Below are 23,208 nucleotides of genomic sequence, written 5' to 3' on the forward strand. Positions count from 1 at the left end.
GGAAAAGGGCACAGGTCATCCCCGTTTTCAAGAACGGACGTCGAACAGATGTGCAGAACTATAGACCTATATCTCTTACGTCGAACAGTTGTAGAATTTTGGAACGCGTATTATGCTCGAGTATAATGACTTTTCTGGAGACTAGAAATCTACTCTGCAGGAATCAGCATGGGTTTCGAAAAAGACGATCGTGTGAAACCCAGCTCGCGCTATTCGCCCACGAGACTCAGAGGGCCATAGACACGGGTTCCCAGGTAGATGCCGTGTTTCTTGACTTCCGCAAGGCGTTCGATACAGTTATCCACAGTCGTTTAATGAACAAAGTAAGAGCATATGGACTATCAGACCAATTGTGTGATTGGATTGAGGAGTTACTAGATAACAGAACGCAGCATGTCATTTTCAATGGAGAGAAGTCTTCCGAAGTAAGAGTGATTTCAGGTGCGCCGCAGGGGAGTGTCGTAGGACCGTTACTATTCAATATATACATAAATGACCTTGTGGATAACATCGGAAGTTTACTGAGGCTTTTTGCGGATGATGCTGTAGTATATCGAGAGGTTGTAACAATTGAAAATTGTACTGAAATGCAGGAAGATCTGCAACGAATTGACGCATGGCGCAGGGAATGGCAGTTGAATCTCAATGTAGACAAGTGTAATGTGCTGCGAATACATAGAAAGAAAGATCTGTTATCATTTAGCTACAACATAGTAGGTCAGCAACTGGAAGCAATTTCATAAATTATCTGGGAGTAGGCATTAGAAGTGATATAAAATGGAATGAACATATAAAGTTGATCGTCGGTAAAGCAGATGCCAGACTGAGATTCATTGGAAGAATCCTAAGGAAATGCAATCCGAAAACAAATGAAGTAGGTTACAGTACACTTGTTCGCCATCTGCTTGAATACTGCTCACCGGTGTGGGATCCATACCTGATGGGGTCGATAGAAGAGGTAGAGAAGATCCAACGGAGAGCAGCGCGCTTCGTTACAGGATCATTTAGTAATGGCGAAGGCGTTACGGAGATGATAGATAAACTCCAGTGGAAGACTCTGCAGGAGAGACGCTCAGTAGCTCGGTACGGGCTTTTGTTAAAGTTTCGAGAACATTCCTTCACCGAGGAGTCAAACAGTATACTGCTCCCTCCTACGTATATCTCGCGAAGAGACCGTGAGGATAAATTCAGAGAGATTAGAGCCCACACAGAAGCATACCGACAATCCTTCTTTCCACGAACAATACGAGACTGGAATAGAAGGGAGAACCAATAGAGGTATTCAAAGTACCCTCCGCCACACTCTGTAAGGTCGCTTGCGGAGTATGGATCAGATGTAGATGTACATGTAGACTTAGAACTGACCTCTTGTCTATGTGTCGGTCTATTTCAAGACAGGACGCCGACGGTCGCCTGAAGAGCTTCTGTGGGAGTGTCTTGCCACTTCCGTCTCATTGGTGTGGCCCGCTACACATCGACAGCAAGGAGTATCTGTGTTTGTCGATAACAGGCGCCAGCGCTATGACCATCGACTACACCACAAACAGTGTGGGACGTCACTGGAGACAGGGGTGGCATCAGATAGTGTTTTTGGACGAATCCAGGTTCTGTTTGATCGAAAATGATGGCCGCATTTTGGTTCGTCACAAACAGGAAGAGTAGCATCATAATGACTGGATTGGCGCAAGACATACAGGCCAACTCTAGGTTTTATGGTGTGGGGTGCTATGCTATTGGGTACAACCACAGATCACATCTGGTAAGTGTCCAGGGCACTGTGACCAGTGTTACTTACATGAATGACTTCTTGCGACACAGCCATACCCTTTATGCACATTTTTCAGGAAGACAATGCGCGAGCAAATGTTGCAGCACGAACACGTGCATTATTGATGTCCTAGGATGTCAGAATGCGGATCACCAGACTTGTCGCCAATCGAAAATGTGTGGGTAATGGTGAAATGATGGGTGCAGCTCTGTGAACCAATGGCAATCGCCACAGATGATCTTCGTAACCAGTTTAAAGCAGTATGGATGGGTGTACCACAGGATGGCATTCGCGCCTTACACTGGTCGATGACATCACGCATGGAACAAATTATCAAGACCCTTGGCGGACCTGTGCTTACTAGGCCACAGGACACATGCAGAACCGAGATGACTGAAATGATAATTATTTCGGCAGGACATACAGGTGTACATGTCTTGTGAATATGGACGTGGTATTTCCAATCGTTCAAGGTGTTCTGTTTTTTCTAAACGTGAGTGACTTTTACATCCCACAATCTTATTGTTGTTGTTGTGGTCTTGAGTCCTGAGACTGGTTTGATGCAGCTCTCCATGCTACTCTATCCTGTGCAAGCTTCTTCATCTCTCAGTACCAACTGCAACCTACATCCTTCTGAATCTGCTTAGTGTATTCATCTCTTGGTCTCCCTCTACGATTTTTACCCTCCACGCTGCCCTCCAATACTAAATTGGTGATCCCTCCATGTCTCAGAACATGTCCTACCAACCGATCGCTTCTTCTAGTCAAGTTCTGCCACAAACTCCTCTTCTCCCCAATCCTATTCAATACTTCCTCATTAGTTATGTGATCTACCCATCTAATCTTCAGCATTCTTCTGTAGCACCACATTTCAAAAGCTTCTATTCTCTTCTTGTCCAAACTATTTATCGTCCATGTTTCACTTCCATACATGGCTACACTCCATACAAATACTTTCAGAAATGACTTCCTGACACTTAAATCTATACTCGATGTTAACAAATTTCTCTTCTTCAGAAACGCTTACCTAGCCATTGCCAGTCTACATTTTATATCCTCTCTACTTCGACCATCATCAGTTATTTTGCTCCCCAAATAGTAAAATTCCTTTACTACTTTAAGTGTCTCATTTCCTAATCTAATTGCCTCAGCATCACCCAACTTAATTCGACTACATTCCACTATCCTCGTTTTGCTTTTGTTGATGTTCATCTTATACCCTCCTTTCAAGACACTATCCATTCCATTCAACTGCTCTTCCAAGTCCTTTGATGTCTCTGACAGAATTACAATATCATCAGCGAACCTCAAAGTTTTTATTTCTTCTCCACGGATTTTAATACCTACTCCGAATTTTTCTTTTGTTTCCTGTATTGATTGCTCAATATACAGATTGAATAACATCGGGGAGAGACTACAACCCTGTCTCACTCCCTTCCCAACCACTGCTTCCCTTTCACGCCCCTCGACTCTTATAACTGCCATCTGGTTTCTGTACAAATTGTAAATAGCCTTTCGCTCTCTGTATTTTACCCCTGCCACCTTCAGAATTTGAAAGAGAGTATTCCAATCAACATTGTCAAAAGCTTTCTCTAAGTCTACAAATGCTAGAAACGTAGGTTTGTCTTTCCTTAATCTAGCTTCTAAGATAAGTCGTAGGGTCAGTATTGCCTCACGTGTCCCAACATTTCTACGGAATCCAAACTGATCTTCCCCAAGGTCGGCTTCTACTACACTCCTGGAAATTGAAATAAGAACACCGTGAATTCATTGTCCCAGGAAGGGGAAACTTTATTGTCACATTCCTGGGGTCAGATACATCACATGATCACACTGACAGAACCACAGGCACATAGACACAGGCAACAGAGCATGCACAATGTCTTCACTAGTACAGTGTATATCCACCTTTCGCAGCAATGCAGGCTGCTATTCTCCCATGGAGACGATCGTAGAGATGCTGGATGTAGTCCTGTGGAACGGCTTGCCATGCCATTTCCACCTGGCGCCTCAGTTGGACCAGCGTTCGTGCTGGACGTGCAGACCGCGTGAGACGATGCTTCATCCAGTCCCAAACATGCTCAATGGGGGACAGATCCGGAGATCTTGCTGGCCAGGGTAGTTGACTTCCACCTTCTAGAGCACGTTGGGTGGCACGGGATACATGCGGACGTGCATTGTCCTGTTGGAACAGCACGTTCCCTTGCCGGTCTAGGAATGGTAGAACGATGGGTTCGATGACGGTTTGGATGTACCGTGCACTATTCAGTGTCCCCTCGACGATCACCAGTGGTGTACGGCCAGTGTAGGAGATCGCTCCCCACACCATGATGCCGGGTGTTGGCCCTGTGTGCCTCGGTCGTATGCAGTCCTGATTGTGGCGCTCACCTGCACGGCGCCAAACACGCATACGACCATCATTGGCACCAAGGCAGAAGCGACTCTCATCGCTGAAGACGACACGTCTCCATTCGTCCCTCCATTCACGCCTGTCGCGACACCACTGGAGGCGGGCTGCACGATGTTGGGGCGTGAGCGGAAGACGGCCTAACGGTGTGCGGGACCGTAGCCCAGCTTCATGGAGACGGTTGCGAATGGTCCTCGCCGATACCCCAGGAGCAACAGTGTCCCTAATTTGCTGGGAAGTGGCGGTGCGGTCCCCTACGGCACTGCGTAGGATCCTACGGTCTTGGCGTGCATCCGTGCGTCACTGCGGTCCGGTCCCAGGTCGACGGGCACGTGCACCTTCCGCCGACCACTGGCGACAACATCGATGTACTGTGGAGACCTCACGCCCCACGTGTTGAGCAATTCGGCGGTACGTCCACCCGGCCTCCCGCATGCCCACTATACGCCCTGGCTCAAAGTCCGTCAACTGCACATACGGTTCACGTCCACGCTGTCGCGGCATTCTACCAGTGTTAAAGACTGCGATGGAGCTCCGTATGCCACGGCAAACTGGCTGACACTGACGGCGGCGGTGCACAAATGCTGCGCAGCTAGCGCCATTCGACGGCCAACACTGCGGTTCCTGGTGTGTCCGCTGTGCCGTGCGTGTGATCATTGCTTGTACAGCCCTCTCGCAGTGTCCGGAGCAAGTATGGTGGGTCTGACACACCGGTGTCAATGTGTTCTTTTTTCCATTTCCAGGAGTGTAGTTTTTCCATTCGTCTGTAAAGAATCCGCGTTAGTATTTTGCAGCCGTGACTTATTAAACTGATAGTTCGGTAATTTTCATATTTGTCAACACCTGCCTTCTTTGGGATTGGAATTATTGTATTCTTCTTAAAGTCTGAGGGTATTTCGTCTGTTTCATACATCTTGCTCACCAGATGGTAGAGTTTCGTCAGGACTGGCTCTCCCAAGGCTGTCAGTAGTTCTACAATCTTATTAACAAACAAAATTCACATACGATTTTTGAGTTAGAAAGCTGCTGTGTAGTCTTTCCTTATACACAAAATGAGGTGGCGTCAGTCTTATCTACTTTGTGCTGCAGTGCTGAAATTCTATATTTCGCGTACCCAAGCAAGGAGAACTTTTCAGGCCAGTTTCATAACTGTCGGCCGCATGCAATCAAGGTTTTGCAATTTTAATTGCCAGCGGTTTGGAGGACGTCACTGTGTGGAAATAAGTAACGACCCGACCGTAAACCGGAAAATAAAGTCGAAGTCTTGTGGGCGTGATGTTACTGAAGTGCTGTATCATACTGGGCTGGGATGTTTCACGCGCTACAGACGTATAACTTGGGTTGCCTACTCAGCAGGCGTCAAGCGGCGAGATTCTGTACGGCTAAAGCAGTCTTGCCTACGACGGAGACACCGTTGCCTGCTTTGTATCGCCTATCAAGTGGGCGGAAATCGAGCGTTGTCCCGCATCACTCCGCCCGTCGGGTATTTATGTTAGTTGCCCGGCACAAGGACAGCCGAAGAAGTCAATTGGCAAGACTGCTTCTGGATCTGGCGCCAGCCTTATAGTTGTACAGCGAGCGCTAGTAGAAAACAGCGAAGTCTTGGACTACAACCGCTCGTCCACCTGATCTTCGTTTTCGGATTAGTATTAGAATTTCTTGGAGGTTTCTACCAGCTGTATTCAGAGTGATACTTGTGAAGTACTGTCCTGACGTCGGACGTATGATACGCAATTGATGCCGTAAAGAAAAGTGTGAGCATTCATGCTGAACAATGCCTCAGCAGTTGCGTTGGTCACAGTCACCTTGATGGAACCGATTTAATCAGTTTTACGCGTGTTAAGTATTGTAGTACGCTGAGGCTCAGCAAACCTCATTGCAAACCTGCAACAGAGCAATAAGTATGGTAACGGTTAAATGAACTGGAATGGTCAGTTTCTCTCAGAATCGCTGGGAAAGGAATATGTAGCTAACAAAAATTTGGACGAAAGGTCAGGACGTCAGAGAATAACTTCCATGGTGTTACAGTGAGCTACAGGAGTCTAAAACTGCAGACGAAGACAGATATTACGAATACGCGGTGAGTGAGGACATAGAAAATTGGTATTTATCTGTGATGAGTTTCGCACAGCCGAGGTGAGCGACGTGTTTCCAGAACGTGGATGAGGAAAGTCTTGAAAATCTGGGTGAAGGCCAGAGTAAGATGGTTTGACTACTGACCTCCGAGCCGCAGCTCTGCCCCGGCCTGCGCGCTGTCGTCGTCCCCCCTGGCGACGCACTGGTAGACGCCTCGGTGGGCGCGCGTCGCGGCGCCGACGTGCAGAGCCAGCGGCGACAGGAGGCGTGCGCGGCCGGCGGCCAGCGGCTCCGCGTTGTGCAGCCACTCCACGCCGGCCACGGGGGAGCCCGACACCGAGCAGTTGAACGTCGCCGGCTCGCCGGAGTTCACCACCTGCCGGCACAGACGGAACTCCTTCAGCAGCTGCGCTATGCACACCGTATAACTAGAGCTTGTTCGAATGGTTCTAAGCACTATGGGACTTATAGCTCTCCCCACTACCCTGTTCTGTACAAGACTTTTAATATCTGCCTAACTACTGCAGCGTACAACCATTTGAACCGGTTACTGTATTTATAGATAGGTTTTTTTCTCGCCACAGTTCACTCCATTACCAAACTGACTACACTTTCATGCCTCAGGATATTTCCTACCAACTGATCGCTTCTTTTAGTCAAGTTCTGCCTTAAATTTCTTTTCTCGCCCCAATTCGATTCAGAATCTCCTCATTAGCTATTCGATCTGTCCATCTAATCTGCATTTCAAAAGCTTCTTTCTTGTCTGAACTGCTTAGCGTCCACGTTTGACCTCAGTACAAGACTATGCTCCAGACAGATACCTTGGAAAGTGCATCATAACTAGACTTGTTAAACTACGGTAGGCTACCGTAGTAGACTATCGGTCGTTACCTCATAATGATCGCTTTCCTTACGTATGCGATCAGTGTCTTACTAGAGTCCCCTAAAAACCGGAAGCGGTAAATAGTCTAGAAAATGAGTGAGGGTATATTAAGGGCAGCACTGCTGAACAACCACCCACAAACAAGAAAATCACATTTGTTAGCCTGCCTTTCCTAAGGAAGATTTTACACCAAATTGCCAACCTCTTCCAGACATGCAACATAAAAATATGTTTCTTCACCAACAACCAAATACAAAATAAAATCATACATAGCACCAAAACCACTATACAACAGTATCAAAAGTCAGGTGCGTACAAGCTCATTTGCAACTCATGTCCAAGCTTCTACATTGGACAAAATGGTAGAAGCTCCACAAGAAGATTTAAAGAACACAAAGATGCACTCCGCCTTAACAACCTGAAAAAGTCCAACTTTGCCTCATATCCTGCCCAACACAATCATTCTGCAAACAACATAGAACAGAATCTCCGAATACTACATTTTGTCAACAAAGGAACAATACTTGACCTTCTTGAAGAAATTGAAATATTTATCTACACAAATACAGCACCTGACTACCTACTCAATGATCAAACTGAACTGAGAAACAAATTTTTCCTTCAGAACTTTGAAGATCTACTAGTACACTTTAACTTTGAAGATACACTAGTACACTTTACTGTCAGCTGCTGGGCGATGTGGAGTGAGTGCTGGTTAAGTGTAAGGATACCGCAGTCTATATCCCTGCCAGTGAACTACCTCGCAGCAAGCGCTAGCTAGCGAGGATTCGCTTCTAGAGCTTTCTGCGGTGTTCCGCTTTCTCCGGCGGGAAGGGCATTCTCTTGTCGCGACGACAATGCAAGTTAGCAGCGAGCGCGCGAGGGCTGTACTGGGGTAGACTCGGTCGAGTGAACATGAACTGAATGAGCCGTGAGTCAGCAGTACGCGAAGTTGGACTGTAAAGTGTTTAATACCACACTGAGGGAAATATTCCGTGGGAATAGGGATGCTGAATCGTCTGTTACTTTTCCTTTTTTGTTTTGAGAGAATGAACTTTAAAATTTGTTAGAACCTTAAAAGTGAATGCGTGCGCAATAGTTAGGCGGATTTTCCATGTTTTAAAGATGAATAAATTAAGTCAAAGGACGTTATCTTTTTTCCAGAGGAACCTAACCACCTCTCATGACTGATTTCGTTACTGGTATCAGCGATTTGAGAAATTTCGATGTTACCTGTCTACTTCCGTTCTGGTATCGCGATACACGCTAAGTGACCTCAATTACTTCTCAGTACGGTTGCTATTAACACCGTGGCCCAACTTACAACTAGTTTTTCGTTGTTGTGGTTATTTATAACTGGAGGTGAACAAGGTTCCTAAGTTACGATCACTGATACCAGTAACGAACTTTGGCGTTTATTCATATGTTAGCAGCAACACAGAGCATAATACATGCACAAATTCCAGTACCCATTCATTCAATATGTCACTGATCATCATTTTTCCATTTCACACTCATGAGGATATTAATTTCCATTTACGACTTCTTCTAAGAGACTACGCTACATTCGACACTGGATCTACAATCCGGACGCAAACAGCGTGTAACACCGTTATCCCACAATTCGTCATTGTTATTTAAAGATTACTTTTATTCACAGCTTCATTCACCAGAGTGGCGGATGCTCATAATCGATTGTCTCGAATATCACTTCTCACTAGACACGAAAATAAAAAACACGATGTGCGAGTTTATTGAAGCCTCACAAAATAAATCCATTGCTCTGAAATGAAATGCATGGATTCTCTAGAGTTCAGCTCGTGATGTGTCTGGGCAAGGAGGTGTACGGGCGTGGGGCGGGGGAGGGGGGGGGGGAAGGGTGGCCGTGCGGTTCTAGGCGCTTCAGTCTGGAACCGTGAGACTGCTACGGTCGCAGGTTCGAATCCTGCCTCGGGCATGGATGTGTGTGATGTCCTTAGGTTAGTTAGGTTTAATTAGTTCTAAGTTCTAGGGGACTGATGACCTCAGATGTTAAGTCCCATAGTGCTCAGAGCCATTTGAACCATTTTTTTGGGGGGGGGGGGGGGAGGAGAGGGACAGGTTGCGTGTTGAAAGGCCTGGCCCTATTGCATAGACAGAGAAAGCAACACACTGAGGCAGAACGTGATGGGTGAGCCTTATGCGAGGGACTTTGTGTACAGAGTGGGCGTCAACTATCACATACTGCTGCAGTAATACATCATATAAGGTCGCCAGGAATGAATAATATTTTACGGAAGACTAGCCTGGCCATCGTCAAAGAAAGGATACGACATACAAGATACGAACTGGATACCAATGCACGCAGTTGATGTAACTGGCATCTCTTTTTATCTGCAGTCCTCTCATCTCTCGGCTGGCAGTGGGTCGATATGTCGACGGCATCTCATCAAAGAGCTCGTAATAGCAATATAACGGCGAAACAGACAAAGAAATTTGACAGACTTGCAAACACGCAAACAACGGTGTCATCTCACGGAATGGTATGCACTGTCACAAACATGTACAACAACCTGGACGAAGGAGCTATCTAGGCTCAATAAACCTCTTGCGGTTTATATTAATGGAGCGGAACAGGTGGTGCGGCATCTCTCACAGGAGACGCCGACGATGTAAGGGTTACCAGCAGTAGCATTTTAGCCTCAGCCAAGCCGCCAAAATCTAACATCAGCAGAGCAGAGCTAGAGGGGCTTCGTGCATTGCGGAAAGACGAAGATCTTCTGGTACTGCCTGCTGACAAGAGAAACGCCACGGTTGTTCGTAATACCACTGAATATCACAGCAAAATGGTATCGTCGTTGGAAGGTAGCCCGTACATTCCTAAAACGGGACCCATCTCTGACATATAATAGAACAACTGTGGAGCTCCTGAAGAATTATGGTCTACAGGTGTAAGGTGTCAGGCAAATCCAACACCTTCCATGAAAACCCTGACATGATAAGCAAATCCAGCAGTATGTCACATAGCTCCAAATAAATCGTGACATTAAATTAACGAAAGTAATACGAGTAACGAGTGAGCAAATGGAATACCACAGACTAACACAAGAATGCCTAAACGCATGTCATACCTTCCCACCGTGAGACAGACGCAGTTTCGAGGGGAGAAACGAGAACAGAAGCTGAGAGCAGAACCGTGTTAAGCTAGAAGGCCCTACGATAAGGGACGGACACCCACGTCACCAGCTAACCGCCAGGACCACCCCCCAGCCCATGTTAAAAGCTAGAACCCTCCAGAAGAACAGTATAGATCTTACGATAACACTAAAAGGGCCACACCAGCCGCAAGTTTTAGCGCGAGACTTTTTCGCGGTTCTGTTACGTTGCAAACTTTAACAACATTGCCCCACCACGAAAAGTATAACGTTTCTCATTGAATAGACAGAATTTTTGTAGGCGGAGCATAAGGTTAACATTGAGACCCTGATTGGTCAGATGAAAACACAGCCAGATATTTTTTTTTTAAACCAACTTCGGTAAATTGTAGTAAGGAGAAGTTAGGGGAGAGTTGCTTCCGAGTCGGCGAGGTGCGTGGAGCTGTGCCGACCGACGCCCCCTGACACTGCCTAACCAACGACAAGGTAATGAACACACGCGATAACGCATAACAACGCATAAAGTTTCACTCAGAACTGCAGAAGACTTATCTGTTACACCCCTGTTTTGCGTAATACTAGTGTCGATCGTCAATTAAAGCTCATGGTATTCACATTTTCTATGTAAGTTAAAATATGAAACGCGATAATTTTTCTGTTATATAATTATTGAGAAGCCACATCAGCCACTGTAATTTACGACAAGTTAGATAAGTAATTAAAGATAATTGAGGGTCACTGTAGACCATTTTGATAGTTTTCTCTTTTGTGAAACTTAATTTAAACCTAGATTATAGATGTGATATGGCATAGGTCATCCTTCGATCCATTGTAGAACTAGGAAACCCATTCAGGGAATATTCGTGCATATTTTTGTTGAACGCAGTTGGTTTTTATCATCCTGTATTAAAACATTTCCTTTTATCAATAGTGCAATTTATAAACAATGTTTTGTGAGTAGAATAAAATTTCCAATGGTGAACTTAACTGCTTTTTCGACGTTATTTTGCCAGCTAACTAAAAATAGGAAAGCCTTGAACCTCTTCCACTAAATTTAGTTAGTATTAAGATTCTTTTACAAGGAGTGCAGTGGAGCTGACGCTGAAATCATTAAGTATTTGGTTATATCATCGCTAGTCTCACTGAACTCTTCTGAACTCTACATGTCATCTGTAGTCTGGTGTCTCCTTACCAGCAACAGGTCCCAGGTTCAAACTAGTCAATTCCCTAAAAAACACGCTCAGAGCGTCGTTGCGCAAAAGTGATAGGGAGCCACGACATAGAACAACAGACACCATGCAGAATGTTAGAGAATGGCGACCCTGCCAGGATGGGAAAATACCATTATTGAAGGTCGACCACATGCCTAACTAGGCCAGAAAAATGTCTTGTCGAAAATTTTTGTAACAAAAATTTTTTTTCCTAAAGTTATAAATAGTCGAAAACAGTAGCTGCAGCGATAGATAGTAAGAAAGTATTCAATAGCAAGAGAGACATTCTAGCAGAGACAATAGCATAATTAAGTTATGAATTTTAATATTGTTAGAATTAAGTTTTCTCTCCAATGCAAGCGCACAGGTGGCGGATACATCGTTGACAAGTTGGTTCTGACCCAACAAGTAAGTGAATGGATTGTCAAGTCGTGTGTGCAAAAAGTTTATGAAACGCGTGAGATCGTATGAGCGCATGTTGACGCAAAGTAGGGCGCGTGAATTGCTTTTAAAACAGGAAATAAGGGATTCGGAAAGATTAGCAATAGCAGATCGAGACATTGACCGAATTGAGGCAGAGACCCAGCATGAAGATGGACAGAGAATAGAGGACAGTACAACAGACGATGCAGTATCGCGAGAAATAGAACAGATAACGCACCATAACGAGGATAATGTACGTCAAGGCACAGAAAACGTAAGTCAGCATACGACAGAGGAGCAGGAAAGTAGAGAGAGAGTCGATGAGGATTCTAACTTGCGTCTTGAATACGTAGAACCCATAGTACAAGTAATCAGAGCTCCCTCACCACAGAGTACAAGGAATGCGAGCAGAAACGTATCACCGCACAGTTCAATGCAATCGGTTGCGAACCAACACTTGGGCGAAAACACAGAGCGTAGGACGTCGGAAGAAAACGAAATAGGACCCACCAATCTGGCAGAATTATTACAATTAATGATGGAAACCATGACAAGACAAAATAAAGAAATTGCGAACCAAATTAAAATTCAGAATGCAGAAACAACGAAACAAATTGCTGAAACCACGAGACAAATGCGTGAGATTAAAGAACAAAACAAAAAAAATCAGTTACACCTAAGTCATATTGAAAACGAGGCAAAAGATTCTCGAGAAGTGATAGGAAACTTAGTAACAGGTCACAATCTATTGAGAACAGACATTGACAAGGTACAAGCGGACGTACAAACATTGCGTAATGACACTCAGGACGAGATCAAAACATTACGTAACAACACCCAGGGAGAAGTCAAGAAACTAGAGAAACAGATAAACGTAATTACTAGACAAGCAGCAGGTACAGCGCGCGAAATTGTTGAAAACAGTGTGCTACACTAACGTATCACAAAAGCAGCGCTGAAAAGATATGATAACCGCATAGTCAAAATAGAAGCACAAACGAAGCAACAATTTCAGAAATTGCGAACAGAGTTGTTGCAAACCATTGAAGAGCGTAGTGAACAAGATCGAACAAGCTCTCAGTCTGCAACCACATCCGTATCTGTAACAGCACCGGAAAAACAAGCAATTAACGAAGATATTACGCATTTGCGATTCCAATCACAGGCGGAAAGTAACATACGTGAAATCAGACAGCCTGAACAGCAACAAACACGTTTCGAAATTCTTGATGAACAAACGTCATCACAGACACATGCGGAACCACAAATGTATGTTTCACGACAGTTGGTATCGTGCAATGAAGCATCAAGGTTAGCCAGACAAGATACCGAAGCAATACCTGACAATGGAAAGCCAGGTCGCGAAGAGTACAGTGCAATGCATTCAGCTACACGTTCACAAACGATGGAAGAAAATTATTGCGTACCACTCCAACGATACTACGCAAGGGTAGGCGAAAGTTACAGTGGACAATATCCAATGGATCTACCACAACCGGAAAGAACGACGGGAGAAATGATCAGGAACAAAAGTGGCGAAGAATCGCGAATTTCATATGGAACTATGACGAAGTACGACAACGATCATTTCCTCACAGTCAGAAAATTTCAACACTTTCGACAAGGAAACTCATTACATCCACGAACTTTTATTGATCAATTCCGAGTAGGATTACCAGAACACTGGACGCTAGCACACAAATTAGACTTTATATGTGCACACATGTCAGGAACAGTCGCAGAAACCATGCAAAATGTTGCAGCGACATGCCGATCGTACGAAGATTTCAGAGAGCAGTTCCTCTCACGATATTGGTCCAGCGAAGCACAGAACAGAGTGAAGTACGAATTATTACAGAACCCATATTTTGAAAATTCAGGAGAGAAGAATTAATGGCAAAGAAAAACCAATGCTTAGATGTACCATACAGTGACGGAGAGTTTATTAAATTATGCGCGATGAAGTTACCATTGAAATACCAGCAATCATTAGTAGGTCGCGGAGGCAATGACGTCGAAGCATTTAAATGTATTCTAAGGGAACTAGAGTTCATATTTTCGTAAGATGACGCAAGAAAAAGACGAAGCGCACGTGAAAACGAAAGCAAAAAGCAGTGGAATCCACAAGACACAATACGAAGAAACAATATTTACGAACCACGTGATAACTTCGCACCAAGAAACGACAATAGATTTCAACAAAGAACCGGTTATGGATTTAGAAGAGAATATGGCAATAACTATAATTCACCCAGGAACGGCAACATTTATTACAGAGGGAATAACGACAACCGGAACGGGTATTGGAGCGCCAATAGACCGACAAATTATCAACAAAGAAACCAATATCAAAAAGCGGAGCAAGAAAAGAGAGTACAGATAGAAGAGGTGGAGGTAAGACCACCAAACCCCGAAAAACGTTCGAATTGACAGCTAAGTGCCCATGCCAAAGGGAATGACGCACCGACCCAGGACAATTGCAGCACCTTGAACAGAGAAGTAAATACCTTATCACGAGAAGAGAAGAAGGAAGAAACAAATCCGCAGGGACCAGACGAAAACGAAGACAGGAAAATAACAATATCGTGTTGGGACGAAATTAATTGGGAGAATACTGATGAGGAAGATGAATTACCAGAGGCATGCACAACGAATGTAGGACGAAAGGACGAAGTAATGAGTATTGCAGAGCTATTTGAGATGGAAACCAGGGAAAGCGAATTCAATGAGAATAATCCACAGTCGACAGAAGTTGAAAATAAGTTACTAGTGGGCACACAACCCAACGTATATAATGAAGGAAGTTATGAAGCGATAATTAGAGCATTTACATGCGATTATGTGGAAATAGCGACGAAGAAGGAGAAGATAGACGAGGATGAGGAAGAAATAGAGGATGTTGAAGAAAGCGTAAATGAAGGAATAAATAGAGAAGAGGAAATAAAAGAGAGAGAAGTAGCAGTCGAAGCTTATCCTACAGAAAGTTCGAATTCACAAGGGAAATTCCTAAAAAGACTCATGTATGATTCAGTGGTGGATTCGTTGATGCAAGAAGAAGAAGAAGAAGAAGAAGAACAGAACCAACCCTTTCAAATTCAACCAATTGTGAAGCCATGGCAAAGCATATCCCAGTCAATATTGTAGTTGATAGCGGAAGTGAACTGACTGCGATCTCAGAAAATTTATTCATGCAGTGTAATGCCAATGAGGAATTGCCAGTTCTGAAAACACGTAAGATTGAAGTAAGAGGTCCTATTAGAAACAATGCTGCGGAAGTTACGAGACAAACAAGGTTAACTCTTTCGTGTCAAGGTCAAAAGATCTAAGCCAACTTTGTGATTATACCTAAACTAACTGTAGATTTGATTATAGGTGCAGATTTTTTAAATGAGAGACGAGCGATAATAGATATGGGGAAAGGTAGCGTAACATTCGGGAATGTCACACTTCTCTTTGAGCAAAAGCTAAAATTAGAAGAAATACCAGTTATAAACAAACAATTAAGAATGACGCGAGATAAAGAGGATGAAGAATTAGAATGGTATGCACAAAAGGGGGAATCGCCTCAACTCATGTTAGAAGTCCATAAAGAAATCGACGAAACATTGCAAGAAGTTCAAGGTATTTCGGAACACACTAAAAGAGAATTAGAGGGTATTTTACGAGATAAAGCAGAGGTATTTTTACCTAAGACTGGTAGTATTAAACACTTTCAGTACAAGTTTGAAGTAAAACAGCACAAACCATTTAGAGTGCCACCCTATACAATCCCATTAAGCTACAGGAATAAAGTATTCCAGGAGATATCTAAAATGTTAGCTGATGATTTATTGAACCAGCTACCTCCACATATAACAGCCCGCTCCATATTGTACAAAAACGAGATGGGAGCATCAGGTTAGTGCTTGATTCCAGACAGATCAACACAATCATAATCAACGAGACAGATCGCCCAGATAAATTAGAGGAATTGATACAAAACTTCCACAGTGCTATTTTTATCAATTGATTTACGGAGTAGTTTCTGGCAAATAGAATTGGCCCCAGAATGTAGAAAATTTACAGCATTTGTCGTATTCGGTAGATGTTACCAGTTTAAACGATTGTCATTTGGTTTAAACATATCATCAGCAGCGTTTATTAGGGGATTTAATACTATACTCAGTCCTGAAATTTTACGAAAAATTACTTGTTATGTTGATGATGTGATTATAGCAGAACCCTCTTGGGAACATCACAACGACACATTAAATCAGTTTTTACAGATCATGAAAGAGCATGGGGTCACAGTAAATATAACAAAATCCAAATTTGGAAGGCGAGAGGTCAAATTTCTAGGACACATAATTTCAGAGAAAGGGGTAATGCCTGACCCAGAAAAACTATTGGCAATCAAAGAATTCTGTACTCCATATAATAAGAAAACTCTCAGAGGATTTCTAGGTCTCCCCGGATTCTATAAAACATTTATTTGGATCGACCCTCTCGCAACACCACGCCTATATGCATTGACTGGAAAAAACACGCCATGGGTATGGGATCAACAAGCCAATGAAGAATTTTTAAAAGTGAAAAACGCACTAACAACAGCACCGGTTTTAGCACATCCTGATTTAACATAAAATTTTTGTATGGCAACTGATAGCGCGAAAACAGGTTTAGGAGTTGTTTTATTCCAAGAATACGAACAGGCAGGGCCAAGATCATATAGAACAATTGCATTTGCCAGTCGTGTACTCACAAAAAGCGAGAAAAACTATTCAGTCACGGAGCTGGAAGCATTGGCCATTGTATGGGGCTTCCATCGTTTTCGATACTTCCTATTCGGAAGAAAAACAAAAGTATACACTCACCACAAAGCGTTAGAATTTCTGTTATCCGCCAAACTAACTCATTGGAGGTTAGCCAGATGGATGTTAATACTACAAAAATTTGACTTCACCGTTACACACATACCACGATCAGCGAATGTATTAGCAGATGGTTTATCACGATGTCCACAGGGTGCATCCAATAACATAGGTTTGGAAGCAGCAGAAGACCAGTTTACAATGTACTATATGAAACAAGTACCTTTCGAAAACTACATTACGACAGTATTGAAAAACATAGGCAAAGAACAGGACAAGGATCCCGAAATACTAGGAATCAAACACAAGTTGAGAAGTAAGGATTTTCCAGACATTCGACAGCACTATCTCGAATAAAACAATGTTTTATTTTTTAGACGAAATGTTGCAACGAATGAATGGTTAATTTATATCCCAGATGAACTAATTAATAAGTACATATGGTATACACATTTAAGTAATGACCACTTTGGACCAAAGAAATGCTTTTTAAAAATAAAACAAACAAGCCATTTTCCTAATATGGAAAGACGAATTAGAACAGTATTAGTCAAATGCAAAAAATTTATGAGGGCTAAACACGTCACTTTCCAAACCAAACCACCTATGTTTCCAATAATCCCTAAAAGATTAAAACAAATAGCTGCAACAGGTTTGATGGGGCCCATCCTATGCACAAAAAATGGATATATTTTCATATTTGTCGTTTTGGAACTTACTTCTAAATATGTTACCTTGACACCATTAAAACGGGCAACAGGTCTTACTATAAGTAAAGCATTTAGACAAGATTTTCTCAGACAAGTAGGTCGAGTGGAACGAATAATTTCGGATAATGGCCCACAATACAAATCAGTGCAATGGCAGAACATGTTAAAATAATACTAAATTAAACCCATCTACATATCTAAGTACAAACCCAGCGTAAATCCAGCAGAACGATCTATGAAGGACATAGGCACTTTATGCCAATTATATGCAGGCAAGAGACACAACACTTGGGATATATACCTTAAAGTATTTCAAGAAGTAATAAGTGAAATGCCACATAGCACTACACGACTACCTCCAGTTACTGTACTTAAAAATATTGAACCCCCAAACATAACTAGAGAAAATGTTAGATTTCCTATTGTACCACGTAGACAGCACAAACAAGTCATAGCAACAGCACTCTCCAACATCAGAAAGGCAGCCATTATAAGAAAAGAAAGAGGAGATAGAACAGTAATTAAAAGAACATTCTCAGTAGGCCAGAAAGTATTTGTAAAAACACACCATCTCTCCAGCAAACAGAAACACAAAATACATAAGTTTTACACTGCATACAAAGAACCTGTCATAATTAGCCGAATTGCTCATGATAATGCTGTGGAACTAATGAACCCAAAAACAGGCAAAACCTTAGGACTTCACCATGTGAGCCATATCAAAAGATTAATTTTATTACTGGTAAATAATCAGCACAATATTTCAAGATCATGTTACAGATAAGATCGTCAGGAGAAAGAAGAATGAAGAGAGAGGAAGGTGGGAAAAAGAAAGTAGTTTCAGTAAAAACAAAAACAAAAATAACACCAATAGTACCATAGATTAAGGTGAAGGGATAAAGCGTCGATAGTCTAACAGCATGAAATACTAAAATGCTATACACCATGACACTACACAAAAATAAAAAAGGAATTTGAGGATTCTTGTAGAAGTTAAGACTCAAAATATCTTAGAATTGTAACATGGAAAGGGCGCCGAAATTTGTAAAGCTTTTTAAGAAGGCGTAAAAGAATGTAGGTACTAGACATATATTAGATGATTATAAGTAAAACTTTTTGTAAGAACCATTGTAAAAACTCCAGCAAAGACCAGATGCAATGACCCACAAGTTGCAACATGAGAAGTATCAAGAAAGAAAAGGACGTAATTAGCAAGACACGATTCCTAAAAGGCAGAAGTGTCGAGAGAAGGGAAAGGACAGCGAGACCAACAGAGGGTCCTTGTAGCCGAAGTGGGCAGTAAATCTGCTGAACCACAGAGTGGCGGAACCCTGCTGGGACAGAACACGGAACCACAGAGTGGCAGAACATGGAAGGCCAAGAGGGTCTTGGAACGCCCCAACACAGTGGAGCGAGCAAAAAACGCCCCAATGAGAAAACCGCTTGGGCAAGTCACCACTGGCAAGAAAAAAATATGTGTAAAAGTCACACTACTGCTATTAAACAGCACGCTGATGCACAAAACTGAAGAAAACTTCCACAAAGTAAAAATGACACACCCCGACAATTTATCAAACTGTTCCTAAGAGGAGAACTTCAAAGCGACTAGTTATCAATAAATATTTCCATATCCTGCCTAGAGAAGAACCAAGAAGCAAGTAAGAAGCAGAGAAAAAGCAGGAAGAACAGAAGTTGAAGATTCGCAAGATTGAGACCAAGAAAGAAGATGGGTGAAGAATAGACGACATACCTTACAAAATCCCTATCCTATTGTAAACTAGTCGTCTGCGAAGTATTACGACGAAAAACGACCGCTTTCAGTGACACATAACGATGACTTTCATGCATACAAAGCCAGTAAAACCACGAGATTCTGCACTCACAGCTCCATTCCATTATGGGACCTCGACAACAGCAAAACACACTTGCAAAGCCAACAAGGAACGACGAACGAAGCTGTACATCAAATACTTTCCCACATCCATCTCGCTCAAGTCCATCACCTTCATGCAAAAACATTCGCCAACCTCATGCTTAAACATTCATAGGATTGTGTGAACGTGTGAAATCAAATTATGTGATGTAGGAATTGTGCAAAAGAAACATGTGAAATACTAAATACGTTAAGTACACCAGACAGCTAATAAACTACAAAATAACAGTCATTGACTATGGACTTAAGTAAAAAATAGACTATCGATAAAAATAAGTCATTAGTTCTGAAATGGACAGTATATAAAGAACAAAAGTAAGGCATAATAAACACAAAAACTATATGCCACTTATTTTCTCCTCATAAAAATGAAAGAATAACTATATTTTACTTATTTTCTCCTTATAAAAACAAAGAATAAAAAATTATCTTGTTGGATGTTTTCCCTTTTTTTTAACATTTGTACCATATGTTAGGATAATATCTCAATACTTGTGTATGTATATTTCTTTGTCAAAGCAATTCTTGGAAATAATTCTTATTTGTTAGTGTAACAATGTTGAAATGAGTGTCTAGAAACAAAAACATTTTAATTGTACAGTCGTGGACAAAACGAGCGAGACCCCTCGCCTCTTCGTTATGCTGATCCGCACAGCTTTAAAGCCTGCTACACTGCATAACAGGCAAGGAGACGAAGTGCTACCAACATACTATGCAAGTTCGCTCAGTTGATGGGCTGGAGATGGAGCTGGAGCTGGAGAAACTCACGCTTCGAAGACGCCACAGCATCGTCTGCCACCACTTCGTGAAAAACGAAATACCTCAAGTATAAGCCAATGTATTATATTCGCATATTTGTGACTATGACTTGGATGTAAAGTGTGGTTATGGATAGTACCTATGCTCAGATTGCGAATCTAACATCATGAATAAAGACAAGGGGAAATGAATTAGGTATCCTTCGTCTTCCGTAACATCAAATATATTTTAGTTATTCTTTCTTAAATCAACTGTGCAGAAAATCATTCACCAGAAGTGAATAACTTTTTAGTAACACCAGTTGGTATTAACAGCTTGCCAGCGCGGGTTAGCCGTGCACTCAACGGCTTCATATGGCGAACCGTGCGGTTCCTTGAGCCGTCAGTTCCAATCCTTCCCCGGGCATGATTGTGTGTTAGGTTGGGTAGGTTTAAGTAGTTCTAGGTCTAGGAGACTGATGACCTAAGCAGTTTGGTGGCATAGTTCTTAGAGCCATTTTTTGACCTTTCGCGTAAATTTTCTTTACGTAAACGGCCGTATCTTTAGATTGCGTTGAAATAGCTCACTTTTTTATACCACCAAGGAACCGTATACCACAGGAAGTGCGATACATTTCCGCTTATTATACCCACCTGTACTCGAGGTAAACGGGTTTTAAGGGTTGGGTAGACAGATAGACGGTCAAGAAAGTGAGACTAGTAGGGTTCCATTTTTACCGATTTACGTCACGAAATCTTACCAACGAAAATAGCTACCACAGTTATTGAAGATGAGGGCCGCATAATAATTTCCCCTACTCTTCATTCGAAATGTTCCAGTTGCAGTCCATACATCAGCATATTAATCGTAGCTACGCCTTCGATCCAAATCACGTTTACAGGAATGCAAATAAAATCATTTGCCTATACACGTGGTAATTCAGATCCCACTATTAATGCCACCGCGTTTTAGATGTGCGAGCATTTCCATTGCTAGCTACCGTAAGGAACACTTCGGCTACTGAACGTTTTCTGGCTGTGGCACATCTATTGGAGAATTCGAAAGATTGTAGAATACGTTTGGCAGCTACGTCGCCGTTTATTTCCTGGGGTGGTGCAGAATTATCCTACGAAATGTACTCGCTAATAACACTTTTTTGTTATTTCGATAAACATCCCGAATGATTGACACATAAGCGGTGACATAAAGGTAGACAATTCACGTTTTTGAGTCCAGAAACCTCTGTGCAACAGAAACTGCAGATAATTTTGCCATTTTGATTGCGAAATTGCCGGTTTATTCATGTCTGGGGTAATAATAGAGTCCATAGGTACGTTTGGACCCAGACTACAGAAGACAGTCCCCTAGAACTTAGAACTACTTAAACCTAACTAACCTAAGGACAACACACACATCCATGCCCGAGGCAGGATTCGAACCTGCGACCGTAGCAGTCGCGCGGTTCCAGACTGTAGCGCCAGAACCGCTCGGCCACCAGCGGCCGGCGGCTGTTTGCCTAGGTTGTCTGCTAGCGTAGTGAAAGGTTTTTGCTACTGCAAGGGAGGACTGGTTTGTTTTCGGTTCTAATCTCTATGGAGGCAGATTATCAGTAAAGGAATTTTAAGAAGTTCTCGCACCCCCAATACGTTTTATTGCTACCTTCATTCTGTACCGGCCCCCCGTGGATGTCGATATGAAACTCTTGTAGAATATCATACTTGTTACTGCCTACTTTTTCCGCTTCTGTCAATAACTAAATTGACTTAAGTGTGGCACTGAATGATTTTTAACTGAATTTCGTTATAAATCTTCAAGCATTGCTAAATTTACACACTTTCATGGTAGGTCAGCAACGGTAATCCAGTATGACTGGGTCTAAACGTTGATACAGACCATTTCGCGACTGAATGAGCATAATATTTTGCTAATTCGCAACGATCTGGGATACTTTGTCTTACTAAAACAGTTATGTTACCTCGATAAGCTGAAATTCATTTTTATTAGTACAGTTCATACTAATTAGCGTTTCTTCTTTCATTTATATCTTATATTTAGGTGTTGTGGTTAAGAGACTAATCAGCATTGATATAGTGTTACACATGATTGAAAACAGTCTGCCAAGTTTCGGAAAGTTTTTCAATTTCACGCCTGTGCATAGTATATTGGTAGCACTTCGTCGCCTTGCCTGTTATGCTGTGTAGCAGACTTTAAAGCTGTGCGGATCAACATAACGAAAAGGCGAGGGGTCTCGCTCGTTTTATCCATAACTGTACATGATATTTAGAAAATTTGTTAGGAATAGATTTTACTTAATTACTACATTTATAAAAAAAAATATTTCTAAGAAAATCGATGTGAAAGACTCCTCACTTCGATAACAAACTTCTTAAAAACAAATTTCATACTTAAATAAAGAAAGAAAATAATTAAAAATTAATAATAATAATAATAATAGCATAAAAATATTCTTCTCTTGTCAATATAAACATATTTTTGAGAATAATGTACAAGAATATAAAAATATAAATTAGCAATACAAACTAGCATAGAACCAGAATAACGTGGCTGAACAGTAGGCAACAAAATTTAGATAAAGGAATAATTTTTGACTGACATAGACAACGATTCAATCATTGCCTAACTTCACTGCAAAAATTAAGTTCAAAGGGTGGTGATATTTAAGGTGTCAGGCAAATCCAACACCTTCCATGAAAACCCTGACATGATAAGCAAATCCAGTAGTATGTCACATAACTCCGAATAAATCGTGACATTAAATTAAACAAAGTAATACGAGTAGCGAGTGAGCAAATGGAATACCACAGACTAACACAAGAATGCCTAAATGCATGTCATACCTTCCCACCGTGAGACAGACGCAGTTTCGAGGGGAGAAACGAGAACAGAAGCTGAGAGCAGAACCGTGTTAAACTAGAAGGTCCTACGATAAGGGACGGACACCCACGTCACCAGCTAACCGCCAGGACCACCCCCCAGCCCATGTTAAAAGCTAGAGCCCTCCAGAAGAACAGTATAGATCATACTATAACACTAAAAGGGCCACACCAGCCGCAG

At 42.3% G+C, this 23,208-nt stretch overlaps 1 protein-coding gene across 1 annotated transcript in view; it reads right to left on the minus strand.

Annotated features, from left to right (window-relative positions):
• Nucleotides 1–23,208, minus strand: part of LOC126456758 (Down syndrome cell adhesion molecule-like protein Dscam2) — a 357,859-nt gene that overhangs the window by 304,409 nt on the left and 30,242 nt on the right. Inside the window, exon 3 of the mRNA XM_050092509.1 lies at nt 6,396–6,627. Within this exon, the coding sequence (XP_049948466.1) occupies nt 6,396–6,627 (232 nt within the window). The remainder of the gene's footprint in view (nt 1–6,395; nt 6,628–23,208) is intronic.

The sequence above is a fragment of the Schistocerca serialis genome, chromosome 1, assembly GCF_023864345.2.
Source record: "Schistocerca serialis cubense isolate TAMUIC-IGC-003099 chromosome 1, iqSchSeri2.2, whole genome shotgun sequence".
Taxonomy (NCBI): Eukaryota; Metazoa; Arthropoda; class Insecta; order Orthoptera; family Acrididae; genus Schistocerca; species Schistocerca serialis.